At 44.2% G+C, this 10,456-nt stretch overlaps 1 protein-coding gene across 1 annotated transcript; it reads left to right on the plus strand.

Annotated features, from left to right (window-relative positions):
* The first annotated feature begins 906 nt into the window (after window positions 1-906).
* LOC112230604 (choline-phosphate cytidylyltransferase B-like) lies at window positions 907-6,025 on the plus strand. Its single transcript, XM_024396879.2, has 8 exons — window positions 907-1,143; window positions 1,928-2,027; window positions 2,484-2,600; window positions 2,720-2,871; window positions 4,258-4,336; window positions 4,490-4,632; window positions 4,811-4,999; window positions 5,227-6,025. The coding sequence occupies exons 1-8, from the start codon at window positions 1,018-1,020 to the stop codon at window positions 5,497-5,499; spliced, it is 1,179 nt and encodes a 392-aa protein (XP_024252647.1). The 5' UTR covers window positions 907-1,017; the 3' UTR covers window positions 5,500-6,025.
* Window positions 6,026-10,456: the final 4,431 nt, after the last annotated feature.

Raw genomic sequence — 10,456 nt, forward strand, 5'->3', positions numbered from 1 at the left:
TGTGACACCATGGTTGTGGGTTTGATTCCCATGGTGGACCAGTATGGAGAAGAAAAAAATAAAGTATAAACTGTATTTACATTTTAGCAGAATCTCTTGTCCAGAGCAACTTACAGTAGTGAGTGCATATACTGGTCCAGCATTGGGAATCAAACCCATAACCCTGGCATTAAGCACCATGCTCTACCAACTGAGCCACACTGTATGAACTCATTACTGTAAGTCGCTCTAGGTAAGAACATCTGCTAATTGACTAAAATGTAAAAATGTCATGATTAGCCGTGCCTGAAGACTTGTTAGCTCCTTGTGCTATGGCCTATAGCTCAGTGGGCTAATAAAACCTGTTTTCTCCATGTGCTGCTGATTCAGGCATAAGGGCATAGTGCCCTTATGCTTGAGGTGATTTGGGAATCTTGATAAAGTGGATTTACGATCAAAGGTGTGTCGCATGGCCAGTTAATGACGTTGTTTGAGGGAATGAGGTTTCACTAAACATTGCATAATCAGTGGAGTTGACAGATAGGCACCTTGAGGCTGCCTCATGAACAACTTGTCCCACTATTATGTTTGGGTCAAGAGGTTGCCTCAGTCAGATCATATTTAAGAGCAATTTCTATGAATGAAACTAGGAAATATCATGTTAAAAATAAAATTACATTATTCCATGAGACAAAGTTAAACATCTATTTCAAATGGATGAGCCAATAATGAGGCAGATAACAGAACGAGGACATTAACATATAAGCTAGGCCTACGTCAAAAAATAAGAGGACAGTCCGATTGTAAAGGTCTGTTTAGGCCTACACGGGGAACTCCTGATCCACCCTGTGTCTTCTACAGAGCTGATGAAAGAGACGTGTCCTGAAGTGCCCTAATACTCTTACCAACTTGGCTTGAACTTTGCACGTTACATTTTCGTGTCACCGGGGTCAGACCAGCCAGCAACATGCAAACTTTAAAACTCCCTCACAGATTGCAGAAGTGTAACACTGACAGGGTTGGAGGACGACCAGGTTGATGAGGTACCAGTCGACAGGTAAACAAGGCAACAGAACATCCAGCATGGTGGGAAGGAGACGTGGCTCCAGAGCCACCAGGGGGTCACAGAAGCCCCAACAGCAAAGCACAGGGGGACCCCGCAAGGTGAGTCAGTCAGACTACCGAGAGGTGGCATATCAAATAGTTGAAAATACAAATGTAGCCTATAATGTATTTGTATAACATAGGCAGCTACAAATTATCCCTCAATAAATGTTATGATATTTTCACTGTAAATGTTAAAGCATTATGGGAATGGTCTCGCTCTTTGAATGGTAAATTGATTTCTACAGTCAAATGAAAGTATTCTTAATCATTAACATGGATTTTTTTTAAACCCTTCGTTAGTCTTTTCTCAAATCATGGGCAGATTTCAAACAGTTCAGGGTTCAAAGTGTACTGACAACTCTACAGATAATTCCTAATAACCATATACACTACCACCCACTAGCTCTCACATGCAGAGGTAAACACGCATGAAGCCAGAAATCCCTTATATATTCAAATGCTTATTAAAGCCCTGATGATTTCCAGAACTGTGAATATACACACTTTTACTTATGTACAGACATCCCTTTCCATGAGGTCAGTTACAGACGTAGGATCTTAATTTGAGACAGTTTGCTACAACAGGAAAATAACCCTGCAGCAACAGGAAATGTGAATTATTATGTGGATTATAATTAATGGAATATTTTTTGTAGAGGTTGATCCATTTTTCGTTAGGGCAAAGTCGGACATTTTAAAGTGGAAATGACAAAATTTAGAAGCCTTTTTAACCTCAAATACACTACCAGTTTGCATTTCCTGCTGTGCCGGAAAATTCTCAGCAACAAAAGAGTGATCAAATTAAGATCCTACATTTGTAACGCTTTCTGTTCCATCTCAGAGGCTGAGAGAGCCAGCATTATTTGCCAAGGAAGCAGGATATGAGTCGGAGGTCCTTCATGAAAAGCTGACCATCGCCCAAGCCAAGAGAGGCACACCAGGTCAGTCATCTACTCTGTGGTCTTACCAGGTCAGACCAGTCACAGGTGAGTCAGACTAATCAGAGGTCAGTGTGACCACCAGTTTGATCACTCCTGCTGGGATTAGTGAGGAATGACAAGCGAAAGAGGAGACCTACTCAGTTGCACAACTGAACGTTGCATTTAACCCAACTCCTCTGAATCAGAGAGGTGAGGGGGGCTGCCTTAATCGATGTCATTGGCACCCAGTTGTTGTTGGGTGTTAACTGCCTCAAGGGCAGAATGGCAGATTTTTACACCTTGCCGGCTCAGGGATTCAAACCAGCAACCTTTTGGTTACTGGTCCAATGCTCTTAACCGCTAGGCTACCTGGGAAAAAGGATAAGAAGAGGTAAGAGGCAGTCAACAGAGGGAGGGATGGAGACTGGGAGAACGTGGAGAGCGACAGATCAAATGAGCCTTTTTCTTTTGTTATAGCAATCCGGCCGGTCCGAGTCTATGCTGATGGGATCTTTGACCTCTTCCACTCTGGACATGCTCGCGCTCTGATGCAAGCCAAGAACCTGTTCCCCAACACACATCTCATAGTGGGAGGTAAATAGTGCCTTTAAAATAGATCACAGACAGTGATTGGATCATATTGATCAGATCACGAAACTCACATTTTAGCGGCACAAGGTATAAATTAGGTTTTTGTGTGTCTGTTCTCGAAGTCTGCAGTGATGATCTCACACACCGGTATAAGGGCTACACGGTGATGACAGAGTCTGAGCGCTACGAAGCCCTGATACACTGTCGCTATGTGGATGAGGTGGTACGGGACGCTCCCTGGACCCTCAGCCCTGACTTCCTGAAGAAACATAAGGTCAGCACTTCTGGACAAGGGTCACATACACTGTACATCAGTGTTTCTCAACCAGGGGTATTAGGCCCTATCCAGCTAGGACCTATCCACAGGGGTACCAGGCCCTATCCACAGGGGGTACTAGGCCCTATCCACAGGGGGTACTAGGCCCTATCCACAGGGGGTACTAGGCCCTATCCACAGGGGTACTAGGACCTATCCACAGGGGGTACTAGGCCCTATCCACAGGGGTACTAGGCCCTATCCACAGGGTTACTAGGACCTATCCACAGGGGTACTAGGCCCTATCCACAGGGTTACTAGGACCTATCCATAGGGGTACCAGGCCCTATCCACAGGGGGTACTAGGACCTATCCACAGGGGTACTAGGCCCTATCCACAGGGGGTACTAGGACCTATCCACAGGGGTACTAGGACCTATCCACAGGGGGTACTAGGACCTATCCACAGGGGGTACTAGGACCTATCCACAGGGGGTACTAGGCCCTATCCACAGGGTTACTAGGCCCTATCCACAGGGTTACTAGGACCTATCCACAGGGTTACTAGGACCTATCCATAGGATTACCAGGCCCTATCCACAGTGGGTACTAGGCCCTATCCACAGTGGGTACTAGGACCTATCCACAGGGGTACTAGGCCCTATCCACAGGGTTACTAGGACCTATCCACAGGGGGTACTAGGACCTATCCACAGGGGTACTAGGACCTATCCACAGGGGTACCAGGCCCTATCCACAGGGGTACTAGGACCTATCCATAGGGGGTACCAGGCCCTATCCACAGGGGGTACTAGGACCTATCCACAGGGGGTACTAGGCCCTATCCACAGGGGGTACTAGGACCTATCCACAGGGGTACTAGGACCTATCCACAGGGGGTACTAGGACCTATCCACAGGGGTACTAGGCCCTATCCACAGGGTTACTAGGACCTATCCACAGGGTTACTAGGACCTATCCACAGGGTTACTAGGACCTATCCATAGGATTACCAGGCCCTATCCACAGTGGGTACTAGGACCTATCCACAGGGGGTACTAGGCCCTATCCACAGGGTTACTAGGACCTATCCACAGGGGTACTAGGACCTATCCACAGGGGGTACTAGGACCTATCCACAGCGGGTACTAGGACCTACCCACAGGGGGTACTTGAGAAGACTCATGAGACCATAAGCTTACTGGTAAAATGTAAATGAGGGGGTACTTCAAGGGTTCTCTGGGCACAGCAAAATGTACTTGGTGGTACAGTAACTGAAAAGGGTTGGAGACCATTGCTGTACATTACTCAATATTACTAACAATCAACCTTAAAATCTGATATAGAGCATGTCCCTTTTTTCTGTTATAAAATCACCTTAATGCTATCCTGTGATTTCCCCAGATTGACTTTGTAGCGCATGATGATATCCCATACACCTCTGCTGGATCAGAGGATGTCTACAAACACATCAAGGAAGCAGGTAACTAACTGATCTGCTCTGAAACAGATATTAACCTGTAGCCAATGGAGATTGTATCTGTGTGTGTTCGCTGAGTTACAGCCTACTATTTGTCACTACCTGTGTCATCTTGACTGTGTTTGAGCACTGTTCTCTTTGTTTGTTGGGATTCAGGGATGTTCGTGGCCACACAGAGGACAGACGGCATCTCTACATCTGACCTCATCACCAGGATAGTGAAAGACTACGACCTCTATGTCCGACGCAACCTGCAGAGAGGCTACACAGCCAGAGACCTGAACGTTAGCTTCATCAGGGTAAGAATGACATCATAATTACCTTAGAACAGTGAATGAAGTTGGAATAAACATCTGTTAGATTAGCTTGCATTTGAGGAAGATGAATGGTTGTTTCAGTATTGGTGGTGGTGGTTGATAAACACTAGACCATCTTTAGCTGATTCCCTACAGCCAACCGCGTGTCTAACTTGTGCAGGAGAAGAAAATCAGTCTTCAAAACCAGGTGGATCGTATGAAGGAGACGGTAAAGACAGTAGAGGAGAAGTCCAAGCACTTTGTGCACTCGGTGGAAGAGAAGAGCCAAGACCTCATCCACAAGTGGGAGGAGAAGTCCCGGGAGTTCATTAGTAATTTCCTGGAGTCGTTTGGTCCAGGTGGAGCGTGGGTAAGTTTATCTTTAGCCCACAATAGATAGATACTATGTTAGGAAGCATGAAAGGTCAATAGGGGAAGATGGTTAGTAATGATCCCATTCCTCAAAGTAAGTGACTAGACAATATGAACAAGTAGTTTAGGAAAAAAATGCTCATTTGACAAACAATAACAAAACATATCATGCTGTCTCTCTCCCTGTCTTTCCCTCTCTCCCTCTCTCTCCCTCTCTGTGAGCAGCATGTGATCCAGGAGAAAAGTGGTCGCATGCTCCAGGCTCTGTCACCCTACACATCGCCCGTCGCCTCGCCCCGTGGCTCCCCCAGCAGCAGCCCCACCAGAGGGCGCTCCCCATCGCCTCCCTCCCCTCAATCCCCTCGTTCTCCTCGTTCCTCCGCCACCTACCCCAAGGGTGCCTCTGCCCATCCCTCAACTTCCCTCAGCAGCATGAGTGAGGGGGATGACGACGAGAAAGAGACAGCACTGTCCCTCAAACACTCAGTGTACAGGTAACTGCCGAAATAAAGGAAACACTTGAAGAAACACTTAAATAAATGAGAGATACAGGACAAGGGAAGCTTGGTCTTTACATCCTCAAAGACATGCTTCTGTCAGCTGTAACAATTTAGAATGTGTCAATAATCATGTGTATTTCAAACATAGACAAAGATAGATTCAGATTTTTGACTTTGTAGATGTAACTGCCAAAATAAAGGAAACATTTGAGTAAATGAGGGATACAAAGTATATTGAAAGCAGGTGCTTCCACACAGGTGTGGTTCCTGAGTATATTAAACAATTAGCATCCCATCATGCTTAGGGTCATGTATAAAAATTCCCAGTTGCCCATTATGTTGGCTAACATGGCTAGAAGAAAAGATTTCAGTGACTTTGAAAGAGGAGACTCAAAGTAGCATAGAGGGTATAAATGGTATGTGGGTGTGTCTCAGTCATCTGATCTCAAACCAATTGAACACTTATGGGAGATTCTGGAGCGGCGCCTGAGACAGTTTTCCACCACCATCAACTGGCGTCGAATGGTGTCACATCCCTCCAATACAGTTCCAGACACTTGTAGAATCTTTGCCAAGGTGCATTGAAGCTGTTCTGGTGGCTCGTGGTGGCCCAACGCCAGAGTAAGAGACTATGTTGGTGTTTCCTTTATTTTGTCAGTTACCTGTACATGGTTACTTTGTGCACTGTGTGTGTGTAAAATGTCGCCCACAGTCTACCATATTTTTGTTATTTTATTGTGTAGGTCGTAAGGTAACTGAATGCACTGTTGAAACTCCATTCTCACTTCTGATTCCTGAACCACACAAATACAAACAACTAATACCACTATTTCACTGTCTAAACCTGGCTTTATTTTAGCAACATGCTTAAATGTGTGTTCAGTTGTATATGATACAGTGCATTCGGAAAGTGTTCAAACCCCTTGACTTTTTCCACATTTGGTTACGTTACAGCCGTATTCTAAAATGGCTTGAATCCAGTTTTTTGTTGTTGAAGTTTTTGCAAATGTATAAACAATTTAAAACTGAAATATGACATTTACAAGTATTCAGATCCTTTACTCAGTACTTTGTTGAAGCACCTTTGGCAGCGATCACAGCGAGTCTTCTTGGGTATGATGCTACAAGCTTGGCACACCTATATTTGGGGAGTTTCTCCCATTCTTTCTGCAGATCCTCTCAAGCTGTCAAGTTGGATGGGGAGTGTTGCTGCACAGCTATTTTCAGGTCTCTGCAGAGATGTTCGATCGGGTTCAAGTTCAGGCTCTGTCTGGGCCACTCAAGGACATTCAGAGACTTGTCCCGAAGCCACTCCTACGTTGTCTTGGCTGTGTGCTTGGGGTCGTTGTCCTGTTGGAAGGTGAACCTTTGCCCAAGTCTAAGGTCATGAGCGCTCTGGAGCAAGGTTTTCATCAACGATCTCTCTGTACTTTGATCTGTTCATCTTTCCCTCGATCCTGACTAGTCTCCTAGTCCCTGCTGCTGAAAAACATCCCCACAGCATGATGCTGCCACCACCATGCTTCACTGTACGAATGGTGCCAGGTTTCCTCCAGATGTGATGCTTGGCATTCAGGCCAAAGAGTTCAATCTTGGTTTCATCAGACCAGAGAATATTGTTTCTCATGGTCCGAGAGTCCTTTAGGTGCCTTTTGGCAAACTCCAAGCGGGCTGTCATGTGCCTTTTACTGAGGAGTGGCTTCCGTCTGGCCACTCTACCATAAAGGCTTGATTGTTGGAGTGCTGCAGATATGGTTGTCCCTCTGGAAGTTTCTCCCATCTCAAATCAAATCAAATTTATTTATATAGCCCTTCGTACATCAGCTGATATCTCAAAGTGCTGTACAGAAACCCAGCCTAAAACCCCAAACAGCAAGCAATGCAGGTGTAGAAGCACGGTGGCTAGGAAAAACTCCCTAGAAAGGCCAAAACCTAGGAAGAAACCTAGAGAGGAACCAGGCTATGTGGGGTGGCCAGTCCTCTTCTGGCTGTGCCGGGTGGAGATTATAACAGAACATGGCCAACATGTTCAAATGTTCATAAATGACCAGCATGGTCGAATAATAATAAGGTAGAACAGTTGAAACTGGAGCAGCAGCACGGCCAGGTGGACTGGGGATAGAAAGGAGTCATCATGTCAGGTAGTCCTGGGGCATGGTCCTAGGGCTCAGGTCCTCCGAGAGAGAGAAAGAAAGAGAGAAGGAGAGAATTAGAGAACGTACACTTAGATTCACACAGGACACCGAATAGGACAGGAGAAGTACTCCAGATATAACAGACTGACCCTAGCCCCCCGACACATAAACTACTGCAGCATAAATACTGGAGGCTGAGACAGGAGGGGTCAGGAGACACTGTGGCCCCATCCGAGGACACCCCCGGACAGGGCCAAACAGGAAGGATATAACCCCACCCACTTTGCCAAAGCACAGCTCCCACACCACTAGAGGGATATCTTCAACCACCAACTTACCATCCTGAGACAAGGCTGAGTATAGCCCACAAAGATCTCCATAGAGGAACTCTGGAGCTCTGTCAGAGTGACTATCGGGTCACCTCCGTGACCAAGGCCCTTCTCCCCTGATAGCTCAGTTTGGCCAGGCGGCCAGCTCTAGGAAGAGTCTGGGTTTTCCAATCTTCTTCCATTTAAAAACTTATTAGGGCTGCAATCCCGTTAACGGGATCGATATGACAACAGCCAGTGAAAGTGCAGGGCGCCAAATTCAAAACAACAAAAATCTCATAATTAAAATTCCTCAAACATACATATATCTTATATCGTTTTAAAGGTAACCTTGTTGTTAATCCCACCACAGTGTCCGATTTCAAATAGGCTTTACAGCGAAAGCACCACAAACGATTATGTTAGGTCACTACCAACTCACAGAAAAATTCAGCCATTTTTCCAGCCAAAGAGAGGAGTCACAAAAAGCACAAATAGATATAAAATTAATCACTAACCTTTGATGATCGCCATCAAATGACACTCATAGGACTTCATGTTACACAATACATGTATGTTTTGTTTGATAAAGTTCATATTTATATAAAACAATCTCAGTATACATTGGCGCGTTACGTTCACTAGTTCCAAAAACATCCGGTGATATTGCAGAGAGTCACATCATTTTACAGAAATACTCATTATACATGTCGATAAATACAATTGTTAGACATGGAAATATAGATATATCTCTCCTTAATGCAACCGCTGTGTCAGATTTCAAAAAAACTTTACGGAAAAAGCAAACCATGCAATAATCTGAGACGGCGCTCAGAAAAAAAATAAAATGATCCGCCATGTTGGAGTCAACAGAAATCAGAAATAACATTATAAATAATCCCTTACCTTTGACGATCTTCATCAGAATGCACTCCCAGGAATCCTAGTTCTACAATAAATGCTTGATTTGTTTGATAATGTCCATTATTTATGTCCAAGTAGCTACATTTGTTAGCGCTTTTAGTACACAAATCCAAACGCTCGTGCAGGTCCAGCCGAACGTCGGACGAAAACTTGAAAAAGTTATATTACAGGTCAAAGAAACTTGTCAAACTAAGTATAGAATCAATCTTTAGGATGTTGTTATCATAAATCTTCAATAACGTTTCAGCCGGAGAATTCCTGTCTGTAGAGAAGCAATGGAACGCAGGTCGCTATTATGTGAAATGCGTGTGACCAGGACCTGGCTCTCTGCCAGACCACTGACTCAAAGAGCTCCCATCCGGCTCCACAACACAGTAGAAGCGTCATTCAAGTTTCTAAAGACGGTTGACATCTAGTGGAAGCGTTAGGAAGTGCAACATAGCCAATATCCCACTGTGTGTTCAATAGGGGCTGGGTTGAAAATCGACCAACCTCAGATTTCCCACTTCCTGTTTGGATTTCTTCTCAGGTTTTTGCCTGCCATATGAGTTCTGTTATACTCACAGACATCGTTCAAACAGTTTTAGAAACTTCAGAGTGTTTTCTATCCAATACTAATAATAATATGCATATATTAGCAACTGGGACTGAGGAGCAGGCCATTTACTCTGGGCACCTTTCATCCAAGCTACAAAATACTGCCCCAATGATGGAGGCCACTGTGTTATTAGGGACATTCAGTGCTGCAGAAACGTTTTGGTACCCTTCCCCAGATCTGTGCCTCGACACAATCCTGTCTCGGAGCTCTACGAACAATTCCTTTGACCTCATGGCTTGGTTTTTGCTCTGACATGCACTGTCAACTGTGGGACCTTATATAGACAGGTATGTGCCTTTCCAAATCAGGTCCAATCAATTGAATTTACCACAGGTCGACTCTAATCAAGTTGTAGAAACATCTCAAGGATGATCAATGAAAACAGGATGCACCTGAGCTCAATTTCGAGTCTCATAGCAAAGGGTCTGAATAAGGTATTTCTGTTTTCATATTTGATACATTTGCAAACATTTCAAAAAACCTGTTTTCGCTTTGCCATTATGGGGTATTGTGTGTAGACTGATGAGGAAAAAAATGGATTTAGTCAATTTTAGAATAAAGTTGTGGAATAATTAAAGGTGTCTGAATACTTTCCGAATGCACTGTATACAGTAAAAAAAACTATTTTACGACATAAGTAGTTTCTATTAAATATTAAATACAAAACAATCCTTTCTGAGAGTATTTGACCTACTCACATTTCCTAAATCAATTTAATTTGAGGCCTTTGGTACAAATGTTTTTAAAGCAATCGAAAGTATGATATGTCTCAAAGTATTCTGATACTGCCCTATGCATTTCTTAAGCATCCAATGTGATTATAATCTCATAAACGTACAGTACCATATTGCAATATCAAGCTTTCAATTACTGACCTACTAGCATCCTGATTAACACTTAGTCACACACACATACATACTAACTGGATCATCCCTTTATCTACTGAAATACATTGCATACTCCCATAACATGACAAACCAATCTTCTAGT

Source organism: Oncorhynchus tshawytscha, linkage group LG33 (genome assembly GCF_018296145.1).
Source record: "Oncorhynchus tshawytscha isolate Ot180627B linkage group LG33, Otsh_v2.0, whole genome shotgun sequence".
Taxonomy (NCBI): Eukaryota; Metazoa; Chordata; class Actinopteri; order Salmoniformes; family Salmonidae; genus Oncorhynchus; species Oncorhynchus tshawytscha.

Coding starts and splice junctions, on each gene's coding strand:
- LOC112230604 (XM_024396879.2), top strand. CDS start 1,018: ATGAGGTACCAGTCGACAGGTAAACAAGGCAACAGAACATCCAGCATG. Junction 4,337..4,489: donor CAAACACATCAAGGAAGCAG/GTAACTAACTGA, acceptor GTTGGGATTCAG/GGATGTTCGTGGCCACACAG. Junction 5,000..5,226: donor TTGGTCCAGGTGGAGCGTGG/GTAAGTTTATCT, acceptor CTCTGTGAGCAG/CATGTGATCCAGGAGAAAAG.